Genomic DNA, 21,263 nt, shown 5'->3' on the forward strand with positions numbered 1-21,263 from the left:
ACACCTCTTCCCGTGGCCCTGTGGAGCCGTACCAGAGCGCTGCTGCCCCAGGCTTTGGGGCCAGAAGCAAAGCACAGTGAAGTCCTGCATATGAGCACAGCTGCATGAATCAACAGCAGTGAAGGTCAGCTCTTCCCTGGCCGTCAGCCTGTTTCAGCACAGTTAATGCTTCCTGGCTCACGCTGTCACAGGTCCTCCTTGAAGCCACAGAGCTGTTAGCAAATGCTAATAAATCTTGCTGTTGATGCAGAATTGAGCACTGATGACACATAACTTTCAGGAGACCAGTGGGTCTCTGGTAGGAAGTGCCTGATAGCAAATGTTCTTTCTCTCTCCTTGCCCTGGCATTGAGGCCCAGGGAGACCCCAGGCACACTCCTAAGATTTCTACTGCAAGTACTGAATTCATTGCATGAGCTTTGTATGACAGTACAGAGCTCTGAACTGAGATACACTTTGGATTCACTGCACTGTTTCAATTTTGCCATAGTCTAAAGTTGCAGTCATGTCCTTTATTAATATCAGTACCCCCTGCTTTGTACCTCACCTTTCAGTAGGTAAATGAAAATGACAATCCTTGTTACTGGAGAATGCTTTAGGAACCGAGACACGAAGGAAAACAGAACACATTCTCTGCAACGAAAGCTAATTTATTTCTTACCAGACAGACTAAATTCCATTTGTTTTTAACACCAACATGTCCTAGTTAACAAATCTTAATGCAGTGACTTGTGGTATGAAAAGTGCTTTGTCCTCCTGCCCCGTGAATTCGCGCTGGCAGTACTTCTGGCCATACCAGTGATCAAAGTGGTTCCTTTCTCCTGCGTTCTCATTCAGTGTTTCTCTCATAATCCCTAATGACAATTTATGTGGTGTGATTCCATCTCGTACGTGGCAGGATTTCCACAAGTAGGAAGAATGCAGACTGTTTCAAATAGCAGTGCATCGAGGCAAGGAAAACTGAATGAACTTAATCCACGCGTTCTGAACGCGACGCTGCAAGCGCTGAAACCCCTCCTCTCCTAAGTCACATAATACCAACGCTTTTATCAGTGAATAAGTTATTTATACTCAGTACAGAGATTGAGATAAGATGTGCACGTAAGCACCAAGTGTTAAGAGCTGTCAGAAACACAGATGTAAACTAATATGTCTAAAATAGGACAATCAAATCACAAACCAGACCAGTGAAAGAGTAACTTTAAAAAACACAAGTTTCAGAACATTGTGATGCCTACCCTCCATCAGAGTTTTCAAGTGAAGGCATTAAAAACAATACTCATTATTTCAGCTGCTGTACAGCTTTTTTAGAGGTTAATACTGTGTGCATGTCACATTTTGATTCTGTTTAGGTACTTTAAAACAGGTTCTTTCTTTTCCTGAGGGCGTGCCCAAATGATTTGAATACATTTACTAAATTGCAAGAGCAATTTTATCATCATTTAATTTAGTAGAATCTGGTGCATTTCCTTTCACAAACGTGGATTCTAAAATCTCAAATTCATAAATACTAATATGTTAAATATTTAATTTTACATGAATATTGAGTACTCTTAGCATTCTTCCTCCTGTTTACAGGTACTGGTTTGATAAAGAAAACACTTTTAAGTCACAATCTTGTCTGAAACCACCTGGACACCACAGTAGACTGTAGTCTGAAAGACTGTAATCTTTAAGACTCGTTATTTTAAAACCCCTTTTCTGAAACAAAACTAAACAAACTTAACAGAAGAATTCTACACCAAGGCTCACCTGCAGACGTCAAATGACGTCCTGGGTGCTCGTTGTTTAATTAGTGCGATTACTTAGCATTCATCAGTTGGGCTTCCCAATGTTATGGTCCTGCCTGTAATTTCAGCAGTTTAAGGAGAAACCGAGAGCCCTTGATGAAAATTCAACCTCCCCTCAAGATACAGCTTTAAATACGAGTATCAGCAGTTTGAACGTCACAAGTAATTAGAAAGAATGAACGTCATCACCTCGCAGGCGCACGCCGCCGCCTTTTCCTCTGCGCCTGGTTTCTGCCATCCAATCCGCGCTGCCATGGCCGTTCAGATTTTCGTACGCTTCTCTTCGGGCCGTGCCCGCTCCCAAAGAGCCTTTGCTGTGAGCAGCTGTCTGGCTGCAGGCTTTGGCAGGCTCATGTGCAGGGCGCACCACAGAGTCGTACGCACGCGACGCGTCGCTGCGCTCATCTCACTGATGGCCAACACCAGAGCTACAACGTCTGCGAGGGAGAAAGGAGCTTTAATCTTTACTACACAGTTCATCGCTGCGCTGCTGGTCAAAAAGCAGCATCTTTTAGACCCTTTTGAGTCTGATTTTGTCTCTTCCTGTAAAAGGTCGTAAAAGTTCCATCTGAGAAAGCAGTGTTTTTAGGCCCTAATTGAAGAAGGCGGAACGCAGGTACTTGTTTTATTAACTCTCCTACTTTGCTCTCATCTCATGTCAGGAGGGAGTCACCTCACAGTCACCTCTGTGAAACATTCTACAGCCAAACCCCCTCCCTGAGCTCATTGCTGGATGTTCACAGCGAGCCCCTCAGGTCTACAAACTGGACCCTCTGCCCATTTTGCCTAAGAAATTATTCTGGCAAAAAGTGGAGAAGCTCATTTAGCACATTTTATTAGAGTGTGCAGACCACGTTCTGCAAAAATGTGTCAAAACCCACCATTTCAAAGTAAAGGGAGGCAGAGTGGCACAGTGGCACACTGACTCAACAGCTCAGTGCATACAACCATCACTAAACGTGTGGGTAATTACTGGATTTCAATTCCAGCCTCTGTGAGGAAACATTTAATGCTCTCCTCGAGGCACCAGAATTTTCAGTCAGAACTTTGTTTTATTCCAGGTTAACTCTACATTGCATGTTGGACTGCACAGAAAGGGCATGTGTACCTGCTTCCCCTGCCAAACACTTCCATGAGGACTGGAAGAAGTGGAAGACACTGATTTAAGACCTGCTTCCCCAGGCACTCAGGCTCAGGAACATGACTGCAGCTTCCTTTTACTGCATGAAACTGGCACCTACTTTCAAGCAGCAGCCCTGGGTTCTGTAGGTGAAAGCATTCTGCTCCTGGAGATATGAAGGATACCTCAGACAAGGACAGAATTTCAAGGCCTAACTTCATCCCCTCATCATTTCCCTCTTCACCAGCTTGTCTGGCTCTCGCTCAATGGCTGATTTCTGCAAAACCTTTCTGAGATCTCCTTCTTTCCTTCTGCAGAAACAGTGAGCACTGATTCCTCTTACAGTTACCACTGCTAAGCTGACGGAAGGAGTGATAGAGAAAGCTGATTTAGGTAACCAGGAAGAATAAGGGAGTAAGTCCATTCGTGCAACACAAACATCAACTACCCATAGAATTCTTCAAGGTAATATTTGTAATGGTAATTCTGGAGAAATCAAGGGCAGAATGCAGAACAGGAGGACAGAATTGCCATCCTTTGAGCGTTCAACACCGTGCTTTTCACATCAAGCTTTGTGAAAGAACAGCCCACAGAAATGGTATCACCTCAACCATCAGAAGAATGTAAGAAACAAGTGACACAGAAATGCACATCTCAAAGCAGAAAGATACAGCTGGTATTTGGGTCACTACCAGGTAATAAGAGAAAATCTCACCAAAATAAGGAGGAGTTGTTTTAAAGTCTGTGGATGCAGTATCCAAGAGCTGCAGACATTAAAGAGGTCTTTTCTGTCCTCAAAAGATCATCTGTAACATCTAGGTTATTTTGAGAGATCCTGAACATCAAATCTCAGGCAACAGAGGGATGGTTACAAATGGCTTTGAATTGATCTAGGTGGCAAATAGCAGTCAGGAAAAACCTTCTCATCATCATGATTTCTTGCAGAACTTCCTTCATTAGCTGGTCAAAACCATTTACAAACAACTGCCAGATTTCGTGTACAGTTCTGCAACTCTTGTGTGTAGTAGCAGAACCTTTCAGACTCGCCATGGGGCAGCCCAGATCTACCTGCTACCAACAAAGTAAATCTGTGTCCAAACAAAAGAGTTAGCTAGGAGAAAATGAGGCCACGGTTCAAGTACAAGTTTTGTTTAAATCAGATCTCCTAGAACACAGGACACAACGGTCAGACTCTGCTTTGTAAGGTAGTCAGTATCGTATCAGATAGAATATAAAGGTGCCATGGGAACAAGGTGGAGCTGAGGGAGACCCTTCCTCAAACAGAACAAAACTCACAGAACTCACACACTAACAAGGAAGCTCTGGCAAAGAGAGGAGATGCACAGTTTGAGGCATTTTCCTCAAAGCTCTCCCAAACAGGCAGCAAAGGTAGTTGCTGAGTATTCAAACATTTCGATGTCTCACCAGTTGCTACAACAGGCTGACAATCTCACAGCCAGCCAGCGTGGCAGAGGAGAAGCTGAAGTAGAAAGCACAGCCCGTCTGGTTCGATGATCAGATCCTGCTGTGCAAGGCCACCTCCTGTTCTCTCCCTAAAGGAGCTGGGCCAGGGAGCAGGCCTGCAAACCACGACAGACAGCTAGTTGTTTTCTTGTCTACTCAGTTCCAAAGAGCTCACTGACCTGGTTAAGGTGTAGCACTAAAGCCAGTGCCAATTATTTTCATGGGCTTAAAGATCAAAAATGTCACATGACCTTCAAGATAAAGAGAAACAAAAACGCCTGAAGAAGTGAGAAGGAAAATTGTTAGAGTATCTATTGAAGTAATCTTGAGAACTGTAGAACTGCATGACGGGAAACACAAAAGGCATAAAGTCATCCATCTCACTCAGCTTTGGAAAGGAGGCAGAAGATGAACAGAGCAGTGTCAGAACTGTAACAATGCTTCCATCACAAAGCCACGGAGCAGAGCATCACAGGTGGCAGGGCTTTATTCTTACATGTGGGAACAAAAAGAGGAAAGAAGCTGCCATTCTGCCTGCGCACTCCTGAGAGGTTAAGCTGAACATTCTGCATATTTTGGATACCACGAAGAATAAAACCATTCTCGACAGTACATCTTTGCATATCCATCCAAAACATTACTTGTTGGGGTTTTTTTGCCAGTCTTCACTAGCAGTGCTTAAAAAGTGCATTCATAACTTAAGGACACCTTGATCACTCTTCACAGGTTCAACATTAAGATACAGACAGAGCTACAGAGGTAATGGTTACAGCATTACCAGGGACAGAGAGAATGAGGCAACAGCTTAAAATCATCTCCAGTGATAAGCTGCATTACATAATTGATTGAATAAATGCAATCAAAACTGATTTAACTAGTCTCATCACCTAGAAAAGATGGTCTGCTTCACTCAGAGCTGAAAAATAACTTCAGATTACAACTGGCTGTAAAACAAAATGAAACTGTAGCATCCAAACTCTCAGACTTTTTAACACCGACTTTTGCAGCTTTCAGTATGCCAGCTCAGTCATACCTCGGTCATCTTGGCACCTGGGAGCTCCTTGCTTTGGTCGATGGGAAGCATTAACAATCTCATATTTTCTACGCATCTGCACAACACGAATCACCTCCAGATGTTTATCAAGAGCAGTGGAAATGTTGACGTGAAGGGGAGAACTGCGAAGGCGCTCCATTTTCCCCAGTAAAGTCACGACCTAATGAACATTTGACACAAGTTACAAGAGCTCAAGCTGTGCTCACCTACACTTCCATGGAAAGCAAGCAGATTAGGAAGAAAAGATTAACTGTAACCATTATTTTGTTTTGGGAACCGTTCACAAAGCTATAGGTGAAGCCGTCAAAATTCTTAGCTGGAATTCTTTCTTCTCCAAAAACAAAGCTGTAAAATAGGCGTGCACAGAACAGCAAAATGCACAGTAACAACACCAAGACACCCAGCTCACCAGTTAATAAAGGATATTACAGCCCTGGGACAGCCTCGTAACAGGTGGTTTCCCTGACAACATTTTGACCTACATTTCTGTTGCTTACATTCCATCAGCACTGCTGCAGCCACCTGGACGAGAACGAATCCCACAGAGGCTGCCCAGTTTTCACCCAGGCGATTTCCCTGTGCCAGTGCAAAGCCAACATCAGCAGGGGAGAGCAGCTTGGACTGCCACCAGCTGCTGTATCCACACCCATAGGCTGCCTTTCAGGATAGATATTAAGCACAAGCACTCAAAAATCACCGTTTTCTTCAGAGAAATGAAAATCTGCACTTTTGCTGCCTTGTTTATCTTACAACACTTACATTACTAAGAATTTTCCTTTGGTGAGTGATTCCTCAGCTGAGGCTCATAGGCCTCTGGAGAACCTGGCTCCTTGTCTGCAGATACAGGCTACAGAATTCCCATGTAATGTTTATTGGTGATTAATAAGTGAAAAAACAAACAAACAGGGGCTGGGAGCACAACGCAAAGCCAAGTTCTTGATGCTTCCTTACAACAGAAGGACTGGAGGCTTTCCTAAGAAAAGGAGAAATGCTCGGTTTATCCAACAACAGGCTGGGAAACAGAGCATGTGAGGCAGGACAACTCGTCCAACCCGCCTCAAGTATCCCCAGAGCAGGCTGCAGGCCAAGACAGTTGTTTTGGCAGTAGCACACACAGCAGCAAGGCTCCCTGACACCGGGCTTTGCAGAGCATTCAGGAAGAGCAAGCTCCTGCTGACAGGATAGTCCTGCCTCCCCTTACATCTTGTGAAAGCCTGGAAAAAAACTGCAGGCATTAATAAATTACACAGGTTTCTGTGGCAGCAGCAGCAAACTCAAAATAACAACCCACATTTATAGAGTAAAAAATAATAATAACAAAAAAAAAAGAAAAAAGGAAGGGAGCAGGGTGAATTTCACATAAACAACTGAGGAATCAGTCACTGGGAGAGGAAACAAAAGCTGCTAACGTTTGGAAATCACTAGTGTGGCTTCTGAAGGACAAATGTCAAGGAGTGGCACAGCAGGATTATGTAAGCAAGTAAAACAAAGAAAGATGAACCTGGCAGTCATTTCTCATCTTAGAGTTGTTGATGGTTGGACTTGGTAATCCTGGCAGGCCATTTTTGTATTAAGTTAGGTGCTACAGTGACATCCAGACCCGCAGAAGAAGTTAGGTTCTCCAAGATCTGGCTTTCAGGTACCATGCTCACACCTAATGCACCCACTGCAGCAAGTCAAATGCCTGCACTCTTTACAACAAGCCAGGGAGAACCAACAGGTAGTGAAATCAAAATCCACAAGAGTCAAAGCTGGGCTGCCCTGGAGCCCAAGGAGAAGCACTAAAGGCTCAAATGCTCAACTTCCCACCTTCTCCCTTCTTACTGCCACAGGGCTTGTTTGCTCACTCACTCAGATCCCTCAGTGGGAGCAGCAGGAAGCCAGCAGCTTCCCTTACACACCAGTGAATAAGGACTGAAGTTTCAGGTCCAGCTTTGATGACTGTTTATCATACAGTGACGTGTGTCCATCGGGGACTGTTGTGTTTTACTTATGAAAACTTCAACAGGTGAGACTGAACATCCAGCCTCAGCACATTTTGCAGTGGCATTCTGCACTTACAGAGGAGCTGGAGATTTACCAGACCCAAAGGAGATGAGAGTCTGTACAGGGTAGATCTTAGTTTAAGTGCTGTTAATAGCTACTGACTGGCACAGTGAAGGAAGCTATTGTCTCTTCTTCAGCTACATTTTGTTCTGGAAATAAGAGCAGCTGTAAATGAGAGTCTCAAATGAGAAATGGAAAAACGTCTGTGAGCACCAAGAGGGTTTTAACTAGAGGTTCTATGCTACCAAGAGTTAATCCCACATCCGGCCACTTCAGCTTTCACTCAAGCCTTTGTACCAGTTTTTCTCCTTGGCTGTCACTGCACTTTTTGATGCTACAAATCTAGGTTCAACTGCCTACTGTGCTTTTGAGCATCCTTGAAACTACTTTTCAGCTGCTGTGTAATAAGCATTCGAGGTTCTTTATTCTGAAGGTTGGTTCCTCACATAGCTAGACAAGATTAAGCCCTCCTTTATGCACAGTCTTAAAGATGAGGACAGGCCATCTGAAATGAGAGGTAGTTCCCTTACACTGTTCTTCCAAAGTTCAGGAAAATTGCAGTAAGACTTCAGCCTGTGGATGCATTTTCACTCTGCTCTCTACTCAGCTGTAGGAAGAGGCAGCTGCAGAAGGCTGATCCCAGCAGGCAGTAAGCCAGCGTGGGTCCATGGCTTATTTCACCTGTATGAGACTGGTAAGAAAGACTGAGCCTTAGCACTGCTGCCTTGGGAACTGAGCTCTGTCTGTTCCTCCAAGAACCAGCAGCCTCTGCCTTTCATCCTCCTGCAGGGACGGGTTCAGCACCTCTGCTGCTCAGCCCACATCTCTTTTCCTTCTGCAGCACAGGCAGCCTGGCTTTGGTCTCCCAGCCCAGAAGCAAGCCCACCACCATCTGTGGCAGCACAGATCTGCTCTGTTTGCATTCACCTCCTCCCTCTGGTCTCCCTTACAGGATTCTGCACAGGCAGCACCATGCTGCACACTGGCACCATCATTTGGCCACAGAGCCACACACAGCTCAAAAGGCACAAGACTTACAGCCTATGCCTGTTTTAAGCTTAAAAAACAAATTAACAGTGCAGACATTCAAGCTGAAGTTGCACAAATACCCATTCCTCACTAACAAATACAGCTCTGTTATGCAAATATGCATCATAATGTCTTAAAAACATTAATAAATGTTTGTTTCCTTTCCCCCCCCCCACAGGTGCCTCCACTAATATAGTGAGTGCAAAGCTGTAATGAACATTTCTCTGCTGAGCAAGAGGTGCCCAACAGCTCAGAATGCAGGGATATCTTACAGCTGTGCAAGCAGTTTGGCCAGCTGGTTGGTTTCTGGCATTGCATGCACAGCTCTGTAGTAGGAAACACAGTGTCCTGGCCTGGACATCTGTAACTGTGAGCCTGAGATACCCAGGGTTCCCTGCTAAGACCTGGGGTGAACCTGGAGCTGTAAAGGTCCCAGCAGGGACTGCTGAAATATTTCCTGCATAGCCCTGAAGAACAAAACCATCTGGAGAAAAGCTGCTCTGACAAACATGTACTTTCTACTGTACTCTGTGTAATAAATTCAACAGATTTTTACAATTTTTTTCCAACTCACTCTGGCTTGTTCACGAAGCTGATCCACAATCAAGCGATCAACTTTTGATGAGTTTGATGTCAGCCTTGGAACTGGAGCGTTGTTATTACTGGAAATGCTTTTCCCTGGGTAACTCTTAGCAAGAGCTGATTCAGTCTGCAGGAAAACAAAAAGATCATCTCCTTCAGAACAGCAGTTGTGAGGCGTGCTTTGCTTCAGAAGCAGGAAGTTTAAACATACAGCTTTTTCCCCTCAGGGTTTTGGATTTTTTAAGTAGATAACATGGATTTAATTTGGGATTTAACCATTTGTGTGAAAATCACCTCTTTCAAATCAACAACCAGTTTACTCAAAGCGCTACAAATAGAGCAATTATCACAAGATAAAGTGGTTTTATTTACTTGCCACCTACATCTCAGCTCCTCCTCTTTTGCCCTTTACATCTACACACAGACATCAATCTCCCCTTCTCAAGTTCAGCCCTGCCTCCCCCTAACCACTGTATCCAAAGCAATGACTGACTTTTGTCAGGCAATGCTCTGGCAAAAATCTGTTACATCTCCATTCCATTTCTTCCACTGGACTGACAGAACAGCTTCCACAAAGACAACGAGCAAAGCGCCAGCTGCCACTGCCCCCTGCTAACATTTGATTAAGGTTCTTTCACACCAAACAGTGGTTCCAGATCATTTCTGAGTCTCCATACCACCTAAACTGGTGAAATCAAGACAGATTTTACACTTAACAACGGACTGAGGCACTCACTTCTGCTGTTAACAAAAAGGGCAATTGCATTAAACATGGAAACTGCTCCATACAGAATTGTCTGAAGCTTTTTCTTTTATGTGTTTCGATATTATTATATTTCTTCAGCTTGTTTCTGGGGGAAAAAAAGGAGCCTGTTCCAGTACATATTAGGCTTTAAACTTCAGGCAAACTGGAGGTGGGAAGGAGAGAACTAGAATAGAGGGCATTATTTTAATTCTTCAAGGGCCTGAAGTTTAGTCCTAATTTGAAATATAATTAATAGATTTGCTTTGAAAGTTTTCAGATACATTTCTCCTTGGGCTGCAATGTAATTCCTATTTTTTAGCCACCCAATATACCCCTCCAGGCCCCAGTGCAGAGGCTGAAAACATTGCTGAATTTTGGTGTAAGCACAACATTCACTATGCTCCAGTCCAGCTACCAACCAACAAAACTTCTCTTTTCAGTCTCAAATACATGGGGAAACTCTTCTCTCTCAAATCCCATTATTCCAACTCCTACTAGTGAGGATTTCCCATGTTCTCTAACTGGTCTCACCTTCGAGTGTGACCAGATCTGTGACAGGGAATACTAAGAAATATTTTTTACCTCCTTCCTTTCTTTCTCCAAAGCTCTGCACTGTTCATAACACTCTTCCAGTTTAACACGGAGTTCCCTGGCAGTCCCACTGTGCATTTTAACTTGCTTTTGATATCCCAGCGCTGGTACATCGCACATCAAATCGTTAACGTAAGGATAGAAGCAATTTAAGCTGTCACTGGAGAACATGCTGTAGGACTCCATCAGAGGGACAACCAGGCGGCCAAATGGACGAGCAGATCTCAAGGGCACAGCAGCTGAACCAAGCTGGTGGTTATGCTTCCAGTCAGCCATCACACAGCTGTTGGCAAAGCTTGATGCCTGAGTGGTGGGACTGACAGCACTGTTACCTCCATTTCCCTGCCTGAGGTTGAGCTGACCCTGAGATTCCACCGAATCCTGGTACGCGTTCTGCAACAACCTGTCTGAGGGCTTTTGTCCTTCCACATCATAATGCCCACTCTGTGGCTTCAACTGGAAACAGTGCTTGTTCAGGTTTTCAAGGGTCCCCAGCTGCTGAGCTGAGCTGCCTCTATCTGGTTGCATTAATTTCTTGTCACTTAAAAACTCAATGAGGTTTTCTTCCCCAGTCTTTGCCAGTGCTTCCATTAGAGCAGCCGACTGAGCTCGTTCTGAAGCGTTAAAACCAAAATCAAGACTCGAGAAGAACAAAGAATTATCTTGACAGTTCTTGTGAGATAAATTACTATTTAAAGGAACATTTGAAGAGGATAACTGCAAGAAGTCATTAGGGAGACTGGAATTTTTCTGTAAAGTAGATAAACGATTATTCAGTTTCACCATGCTTGGACTCTGGGGTGGGACAGCGGGTTTGGCTTGGAAGTTCATCCAAGCCTGCCTTCCACTGGCACCTGCTGACAAGTTTGCTGAGTTTGGTAATAATGGAAGTGGTTTGCAGTACTCAGGATTCTGAAGATCAGACTTGGAAAACTGTGGCTTATCCACACCGTTTGCACAGTCACTGTTCCCCGGACAAGCTGTAAGAGAATTCAGTCCATACTCAAATTTTTGCCCCAGATCACTGCAGAATAGAGGCTCATTTGCAAACTGCTTTTCTGATAGGAGTCCTGCAGCCTTGGTGAATGTAAAGTTCTGCTGATCTGGAATTGTTTCTATTTTTCTCTGAGTACCTGATTTGAATTGAAATAATTTAGAATAGGGTTCTACATCCAGAGATGATGCTTCAGTCATTTCACTTACTATTTTTTTACTTTCTTGGAAGCTACAGCTGATGCTCTTGGTAGGCTTTGCTTTGGTAAAATGAGAATATTCAGCATATCTACCATAATCAGCATTTTCGTTGCATCTTTGAAACTGTGAGAGTGTTTCTGCCTGCTTTTGTTGCAGCTGTGCATCCGCTCCTTTGGGACACGCATTCTCTCTTCTGTAGGAGTAAGCATCAGCTCCTGAGTCCTTGATTGCTTCCAAATAAGCAGCAGGAGGCGTGAAGGTGCTTTTCACACACGGATAGCTCTGACACACAGGTGTTGTCTTAATATTCTCATTAGCCTGCATGTTGCAGCAGTTGGCACAATCATTCCTAGAAGCACACAAGCGCTGCTCCTCGAGGTCTGCAGCAGGAAATCCATGATAACATTCCTCTGCTTTTTGCTGTGGTGCAAGATTACCACTTTGCAAGTACTGTTTCTCAGCAGCACATGTTGATTCACTACTGTAAAAACTCTGCTGGGAAACAGCTGCAGCAAGTGGTCTTTTAGTTTCTGACAACAGGTAGTGATGGTCTGTGACTCTCGTAGCATTCATGGACCACACCGACTTGAAGTTGGAAGAGCAACTCCTTAACAAAAGCAAGAAGCACACATTAGTGTTAGATTCCATCTGCAGTGCTCCTCCATTCCCAAATGGGGAGAGAAGTCTTAAGGACCACTTCACTCCCAACGATCTCTCTTCACTGTGGAAAGAATCCCTTACTTTAAACATTACCAACTATTGTCACCTCTTCATCCTCCTATCTCTGCCTGTTATCTTCCTATAACTCTAGAGAGCCGATTTTGGTTTGCCTGAACAACTGATACACATACTGTGAGCTGCAGGCGGTGTGTTTGTACCAAGTGATGCACACTCAGTCCTGCCAAAGGATTTACCATCATCTCCACGTTCCTGATAGAGTAGAAGATTAAGACCACCATGACTTAAACTTCATGTAACCCTTCACAGCCACGTCCAAGTTCTCTACACAAACTGCCTCTGTGCCTCACGCTGCTTTTTGCTTCAGAATCACCTGCATTCTACACTGGCTTACGCTGCTTCCTGTATTTAAATCAACTCACTAAAAACAGGCACCTCCTTTCCTTCTACCGAGTGCTATGGATTAACAATAGAGCAATCATTATGTAATCAGACCAAGTGAAAAAGTGGAACTGTAGCTGGAATGCACTGCAGCCCAGATTGGATTTTTGTTTTCAGCACTGTCAAATCTAAACTATGTTAGGCAAAGGAATTAGTAAGTCCTTCTGATCAAGACTGACTTTGTTTAGAGCCTCACTTTGGCCACATCAGTCAGCACACATCCAAAAACCAGAACTGTCTGGGGAAGACAAAGGGTGAGTGGCTTGTGAACCACAAGAACTGGGCTCCCTTTCTCATCTGTGAGAACTAGAATAGTCAGATTCAGGCTACCTAATGGTTTATTTCAGCATTAGAACATAGGAATAATAAATCTGACATTTTGGTCTGCAAGCACTACTTAGGTTGCACAAACATCAGGGAAAACTCATTCTTCATAGAACTCTTCCCTCGTGTCAATTCAGGAGAGCACGAAGGAGCACTATTTCCTCTTTTGTGCATTCCTTCTGTGGACTGAAATTAAGAATGAAACCTCAGGTCTGAACTCAGTCATGATACTGAAGGAGATCTACCTGAATACGGCCCTTCCAGGCTGCTTAAAGATTTATTTAAAAACTTCCAATAAAAAAATTCTGTAAATACCAGAAAACCAAAAGCTACCATGGTACTGTCACAAGTAAAACATTATCAGATTAAGGGGGAGGAAAGGAAAATGCAGAGGAGGAGGGCTTGCTAACAGGAGATGTGAAGGTGAATAAGAGAACACAGGCTGAGCTCGTGAGGGCAGTTTTTGTCAGCAGTGAGAATGCCAGCAGTACTTGCATGACAGCATACTCACCCCTCAGCACAATACGGCTGGGATTTATCCTGCTCTTCCAAGATGCTAGACACAAGCTCATATAAATCTGCTTCGCTGCCATAATCATTCCTTTCAATTTGAATTCTGAAAACAGATGGGTCAGTTCATTTAAAACAGTTCCTTAAGTTAAAGAAACAAACAGAACAATCGCCTTCAACACGACCCATCACCCACTCAGAGCTGACTACCTGGGTTTCACGTTCATCTGAGGAGCAGCGGGCTGCTTGCTGTCATCTCCACACACAGACCACGCTGTGTACAGAAGGGAGGAGTCCCCGGCTGCAGAGAATTCTGGTGTCGAGAGGGAAGAGCTGTAGGTCTGAGGTGGGTCTACGTTTTCTTCATTCTGCATTTTACAGACAATAGAAACACGGATTTCAATATGAAATAATATAAATTGTAATATTAAATCGCCGTTTCTTCATTCTGCAAGGTTCTAAATGACTTCACTGGTGGAGCAACCAGCTGACCATAACAAGCACACCACGTGTTTTGGGCATAGTGCCACAGTGCCACTCTCCTGTTGACTTCCAGGCTGTATTCCTGAAGGCACTGGGAAAGGGTTTTCATTTCAGACTCCTACCTGTGCAAAAAGCTAGGCCTACGAAATGCAAAATGAAAAGATGTAATGATTTTCCTATCACAGCATTTCTGACTGTCGGACCAAGCAGCTCCTGCTCAGCTGCTCTACGTGAACGTTTGGACAACACCTCTGTGCCCCCCCAACACGTGCTGGGAGGCTGAAGCTCCTCCTTCTCAGTTTTCCTAACAATAGTAATTTCTTCCTCACTTTGCTACAAATGTTGATACTGGCAGAAGAACAAAACAAACTGAAACACTATCTTCCCCATCACCACATTGTCCTTCATATGTAGCACTCCACACTGAGTCCTTCTTTAAATACTTCTTCGATAGATTCTCACCCCCTCCCTCCCTCCTCACTTTTTTTGTGGTATTTTTTAAACTCAACTCTCAGTCACAACCTCTTGGTTTTGTTGCCACATCTCTTTACTTCCCCCATGTTTTCACTATTCTTGCTCTTCCCATAGGCACCTCCAACTGCCACATTCTTCACGTCACTCTTTTCCCAGGTCAGCTCAGTACAGACAACTTCTATGACTACACTTTCTTTACTCTAAAGCCATTTCCCTCTGCTGGCTCTAATTGCTTCCATGTTTCAGCATGCCAACAGTTAACTCCTTCCTGATGTATTCAGCTAGATTTAGCACATCTCCAGCTAAAGTCCTAATTTCTCCTCCCCCCCCATTTGCTCATGCTCCCTCTCACCTATATACCAGCCTTCTACATAAACATCTGTCTTCTGTCACTCTTCCTCATAAATGTAGAAGGTCAATGGACTCATCTACTCTTTGCTTCTTTCCGTTACTGTCAGCCCCCTTCTGCTGTGATGTTCAGTCAGTGGACTGAGAAAAAGCCCCAGATGAACAAAGCCGAAGGCTGATCTGGAATTCCTGCACTACAGAGGTTACCAGGGAGAAGGAAAGATGGGCAGAAGGTCCTGCGTCATTCTGCAGCACTGCTCCAATCAAAATCTCTCTCATGGGGGAGTTCTCTTGAAATTTTGAGTACGGCAGCCATGACAGAAAATTTCAGAATCGATCACAACGCAGCAGATGGTATTGGGCAAAAAGTTACAAGAGACAACAAAAGGTGAAATACACAACAGGTGAACAAACAGCCTTATTGTGACTACATTTAAGTTCCTGTCTTTTTGGCTGAACCTTACACTTATAAGTTACAGCATTTGATTCATGCATTATCAGCAACAAAATTTTTGGCCGCTCTGTTTACAAACACCCCAAACATACGAATTTTATTTATAACCAACTGAACCTGTGGTTTGTAGCAGCCATGCGAGCCAGACTCTGCCATCACACTGCTGAACGCATCTGCCAGCCTGCTGCCAGCCTCTGCACTGCTCCAACAGCAGCTGCCTCCTCTGCACACAACTTTAGGCTACAAAAGATGAGGTGGAAAAAGTGGTAGAAGGACATAATTATACATAAACCTGGGAAGTGTAGATCTCATTGGTGTAAGTAAATTATTTAACTAACTTATCTGCGGATTCTTCCCCCTAAGAAACACCCTTCTCCCCATCATCTACCTGGACGTGCTCAGAAATAGTTGCCCAGTGGGAAAAGGCAATGAAAACAAAGCAAGAACCTCGGGTTTTTCTTCCCCTTTTCAGAATGCTGAGGCACACAACAGAATTCAAGTTAAAATCGACTAGCTAAAAAAAAAAAAACACAGCTGAGAAATAAAGCTGGGATGTTACCGGTGCAATATTTAGAACATAACTGTAGCACCTACAGTCACTTCAGTAGGAAAGTTCACCAAGTCCAACCTCCTGCCTGACCCACCAACCCCACTGCTATACGCACCCCAAACAGCGCCAGGGCTGCAGACTCCACCTCCTCCCTCGGCAGCCCCTTCAGTGCACGACCAGCCACTCCATGAAGAAACCCTTCCTAACACCCAACCTCAACGTCCCCTGGCACAGCCTGACACCAATCTCTGTGCATCCCATCCAGACCAAGGGATGGAACACCTCCCTGTGAGCACAGGCAGAGCTGGGGCTGTGCAGCCCAGAGAAGAGAAGGCTCTGGGGAGAGCTGAGAGTGGCCTGTCAGTATCTAAAGGGGAGCTATGGGAAAGAAGGGGACAGACTCTGCAGCAGGGTCAGCTGTGATAGGAGAAGGGGAAACGGTTTCAAACTAAAAGAGGGCAAATTTAGACTAGATATAGAATCACAGAATGGCCTGGGTGGAAAAGGACCACAATGCTCATCTGGTTCCAACCCCCTGCGGTGTGCAGGTCACCAACCAGCAGCCCAGGCTGCCCAGAGCCACATCCAGCCTGGCCTTGAATGCCTGCAGGGATGGGGGCATCCACAGCCTCCTTGGGCAACCTGTTCCAGTGCCTCACCACCTTGTGTGTGAAAAACTTCTTCCTAATATCCAACCTAAACCTCCCTAAAGTCTCACTTTAAAACCATTCCCCTTTGTCCTATCACCACCCACCCTCACAAACAGCTGTTCCCCCTCCTGTTTATCCGCTCCCTTCAAGTACTGGAAGGCCACCATGAGGTCTCCCCAGAGCCTTCTCTTCTCCAAGCTAAACAAGCCCAGTTCCTTCAACCTTTCCTCACAGCAGAGCTGCTCCAGCCCTCTGCTCATCTCAGTGCCTCCTCTGGACCCGCTCCCAGAGCTCCACATCCTTCCTGTGCTGAGGGCCCCAGGCCTGGATGCAGCGCTGCAGATGGGGCCTCACGAGAGCCGAGTAGAGGGGGACGATCACCTCCCTGTCCCTTCTGGCCACCCCTTTTTTATAATACAGAAGGAAAAGGTTTTTACGGTAAGGGTGATGAGGCTCTGGCACAGAAAGGTGGTGGACAACCCGTCCTTGGAGACACTCAAGGTCAGGCTGGATGGGGTCTGAGCACTGACAGTGTCTCAGCTCACTGCAGGGCAGCTGGACCAGATGGCCTTTAAGCATCCCTTCCAGTTCAGGTGATCCTGTGACTATTCTACTATCTAACACCTCCAGATCCCTCAGGAGCCCAACACCCCCCACCCTTTTGGGCAGTTGTGGAGAGCAATACGTTCTCCTCTCAGCCTTTTCTCCAGCCCAAATGGCCTCAGTTCCCTCAGCTCCTCGTAGTTCTCCTTCATCACCTTTTCCATTCTGAAATCCTTATTAAATTCAGAAAGCCCAATTCCACAGCTCTGACACCATTCTGAACAAGCACTCCTCCATCTGTATCTCTACAGGATGACAACGTGGCCACAGGACAACCTCCCCACTTAGCAGCACCAGTACTGGTACCCTCAGACACATTACGAGCACACTTCTCCTTTGGTTGTGCAGCTGTATGGCTTTTCATCTCAAAACAGCAAACAATGAGAAAACACACCAGCAGCAGGAGCCTCGGCCGGCTGCAACCCCGTGCCTCCACACACAGCCCTTTTCCCACACGGAATCTCACGGAACTCCCCTGACAGAGGCACAGGGCCGCAGCTCCGCTCGGTGACCGGCAGCCTCAACCAGTCGATGACGTTCTATAACAGGAACATTTCCGCAGCCCAACCGCTCCACCCCGCCTCGCAGCCCCCTGAGCCGCTCCCCAGCCCGGTGCGATGCCCCTCACCTCCATGCTGCCCGCAGACCGGGGCTGACGCAGCGCTGCCCGCTGCCCGCTCTCTTCCCCCCCCCCCCCCCGCCGCCGCCCCAACAGTTCTGAGGCGCCGTTACCTCAGAGAGGAGCAACCGCCCGCCCCGCTCCGCGCGCGCAACGGGATTGGCCAGCTCCTCAGCGCGCCGACCAATGAGACGCCTACTTACTCCTCACACCTCCCCGCGCCACGTGACCACCTTTCTTTTCCACGCGGCTCAACGGACGCCGTTGCCGGTCACATGGTAACTGCGGTTTGTTTCTATTGGCCTTCGTCCGCCAAGATATAGCGAATGAGAAATGACGCTGGCACTCAGCCCGCCCTCATCGGCGGGAGAACAGCCAATCAGCGAGCGCGCGGCGGTTGTTCGCCCGGAGATAGCGCCGCACGCTCAGATGCCTCAGTGCGTTGTTGCGGACCGGAGCGTGGGGGAGCGTTGTGCTCAGCCGCCTTGATTTGTCAGTCCTGTGGGGAGATCAGGCTACAAAATGGGGGCGGGCCTGAAGGCACGGCTGTGAGGAGTGCTAAGGCCCCGCGGTGCGTTGGGCCCGGAGCAGAGGAAGCTGAGGGAAGGCCTCATGGCGGCCACAGCTCCACACAGGGAGTGGAGGGCAGTGCCGAGCTGTGCTGGGCCTTGGGTAAATGATAGTTCATAAAGCCACGGCTGGTTTATTACAGCACTGGGTGCGTGGGGATCTCTTCACAAAGAATGCATATCCCAGAGATAAATGGCCTTCGTTATGTATGGTTAACATAGGAACATGATAGGATCGCAGAAAGGCCTGAGTTGGAAGGGACTTCAAGGATCACAAAGCTCCAACCCCCTGCCACACGCAGGGCCACCAACCTCCACATTTCACACCAGCCCAGGCTGCCCAGGGCCCCATCCAACCCGGCCTTGAACACCTCCAGGGATGGACGGGGCATCACAGCCTCTCTGGGCAGCTGTTCCAGCATCTCACCACTCTCATAGGAAAGAACTTTCATACAGCGTCCACAAAGTTCCCACCTATTTGTGCATGTTAAATCTAATGTTCCATCTGTGAGTCCTGTGCGATTTGCCCATAGCTGGTACTGATGTTGGGGTATAAACATTGCTCTGACACCTACTTGTACGTTGTTCTTTGGCACTTCTCTGCCTAACAGATGCTCTTTGGTGCTTCCCCACACAAACGGACCAGTTCTCACCTCTCTGGGGCATCAAGAGGCATTCAATTTGAATATAACTAAATTAAGATTTTTGGTATCCTGTCTAGAGCTCCATGAGGCCCTGTTTAAGCAGGGAGATGGTGTGTTGCTGGGACACAGGACCAGGTGGTGTGCTTCTCTTTGGCCCCGAATCTGAAGAGAATTACAGAACTGTAGGCGTAGGGATCTGTGGAATCATTCAGTGCACCCCCCCTGCTGAAGCAGGTTGCCTGCAGTAGGTCACACAGGAGGGCATCCCATCCAGACATGACTTGTGTATCTCCAGAGGAGACTCTTGAGGATGCCTCTTTGGGCAGCCTGTTCCAGTGCTGTCACCCTCTCTGAGTAAAGAATGTCTTCCTTGTGTTAGTGTGGAAATTCCTGTGTTCCGTTTTCTGCCCGTTGTCCTATTGCTGCATGCCACCGAGAAGCTTCTGCCCTCATTGAGGGCTCACACTCTACACGATGCACCCCAGGGTTCCCTTTGCGTTCTTGGGCACAGGGGCGCGCTGCTGGCTCGTGCTCAACCTCTGCCCACCAGACCCCTCAGGTTCTCCTCTGCAGAGCTCCTCTCCAGCAGCTCAGCCCCCCACCTGTACCGATGCTTCAGCTGTTCCTCCCCAGGTTCAGGACTCTGCATTTCCTCTTGTTGAACCCCACCAGCTTCCTCTCTGTCCAGCCCTTCGTGTCCTGTTGAATGGCAGCAAGGCTTCTGGTGTCTCAGTCACTCTTCCCAGCTTCATATCGTGAGCAAACTTGCTGAGGGTGGGCAGAGTCTGACTCAGTAGGGTTTGTCTGCCAGCAGCTGGATTTTGCATGATTTACTTAGCATTTTGTGTCTTTGAGACTTCAAATTCCCTATCAAGTGCATCAAAATGAGCTGCACACAATGAGGAAGCATCTATCAGGAGCCATAAACACATTCAGTTCAGGAAGGAAGAGCTGTTGAAAATGAAGCCTGTCTGGCAGCCTGGATGTCAGCTGGGGTCTTTGGTGTTATAGAACTGTACTGTGGGTTGGGTGCGGGTTGCTGAGTGGTCCATAGCAGGACTGCCTCTCTACAGATGCAGAGGTCATGTTCCTTGTGCTTGTTTCTGGAAGACTTTTTAAGGCCATAGGGCAGAGAGCTTTGGGAAGCTCAGAGTGGTGAGAAAACTTCCCCTAATGGTGCTGTTTGGGCAGAGTTCAGTGCTGGGGTGCAGAGCGTGGTATTGAGCTTGTGCAAAAAGCATCCTCCTGAGGGGGCCTCCATTTTGCAGGAGCTCCTCATGCCCTGCCATGAATTACTACCTGAATGCCGCTGAATTACTACCACGGAATTACTACCTGTTCAAGGCAGTTAAATCAATGTTAATATTTCATGATGTTGACGAAGCCCTGCTCAGGAAGTTGATGTAACAGGTTGCTAATGCACCGCAGCTCGTGCCCAGAATTGATTTCCAGGTTGTTGAGGGCAGCTTTGGAGACAGTATTGAACCTCGCTTTGTAGTCCAATCACTTGCTGCCTTCCTCCTTCAAAGCTAATTCAAGACAGGAGACCACAATTGGAATCTCATCCTCCCGCAGAACGTTACACTGGGGGATGCAGCGCTTTTCATCTCTTGGCGTGAGACAGTCTGTCCAATATGATCTATTCTGAAGAGCAAAGCATTGCTTCAACCAAATCCCGGGAGGTGGACCCCATAAAAATCCACGTCCAGAAGTCTGGCTGCAAAGAGTCAGTGGGAGCAGACCATGGGGAAACAGGACCTGCATGGGCAGAATATGGCTGCATTCCAAGCAGAGGCTGAGCAATTGGTCTCGCATGCCCCAAGTCCTCCCTACCAAAAGATGAGCTTAACTCCAAGGCTTGGCATATGTTAGGAGGCTGGGAGTGCAGCTCTGGGCTTTTAGATCTGTATGTACCTCTAATTTGTAGAGCACGATGAGATGCTATTAGCATAGTGTGTTTGAATAGGAAGCTTAACAAGGCCACGTGCCGGGTGTTGGGTTGGGGCAATCCCAGTAGGAGCTGGAGAAAAACTCACTGAGAGCAGCCCTGCAGAGAAGAACTGGGGGGTTGTGGGTGCTTTGGGGACGTTCGTGGCCAGTTGGGTGGAGATCTGGGCAGCCTGGTTTGGTGGCTGTCAGCCCTGCACGTGGCACTGGGGTTGGAACTGAGTGGTCTTTAAGATCCCTTCCTACCTGAACCATTCTGCTATTCAGTGATTCCGTGATGTTACGGGGATGTTGCTGTACTCCAGATAGATGGCATCGGGGGCTCTTCCCTTGTCTGCTGGCACATGCCATAATA

General features: G+C 46.6%; 1 protein-coding gene across 1 annotated transcript; it reads right to left on the reverse strand.

Annotated features, from left to right (window-relative positions):
• Nucleotides 1-428: 428 nt before the first annotated feature.
• MEIOC (meiosis specific with coiled-coil domain) lies at nucleotides 429-17,809 on the reverse strand. The gene is made up of 8 exons (XM_052699619.1): nucleotides 17,758-17,809; nucleotides 15,444-15,566; nucleotides 13,778-13,935; nucleotides 13,569-13,673; nucleotides 10,412-12,221; nucleotides 9,077-9,211; nucleotides 5,407-5,587; nucleotides 429-2,226 (listed from the first exon to the last, which is right to left on the reverse strand). The coding sequence occupies exons 1-8, from the start codon at nucleotides 17,761-17,763 to the stop codon at nucleotides 2,051-2,053; spliced, it is 2,694 nt and encodes an 897-aa protein (XP_052555579.1). The 5' UTR covers nucleotides 17,764-17,809; the 3' UTR covers nucleotides 429-2,050.
• Between the last annotated feature and the right edge of the window lie 3,454 nt (nucleotides 17,810-21,263).

Source organism: Tympanuchus pallidicinctus, unplaced genomic scaffold (genome assembly GCF_026119805.1).
Source record: "Tympanuchus pallidicinctus isolate F22 unplaced genomic scaffold, pur_lepc_1.0 scaffold37, whole genome shotgun sequence".
Taxonomy (NCBI): Eukaryota; Metazoa; Chordata; class Aves; order Galliformes; family Phasianidae; genus Tympanuchus; species Tympanuchus pallidicinctus.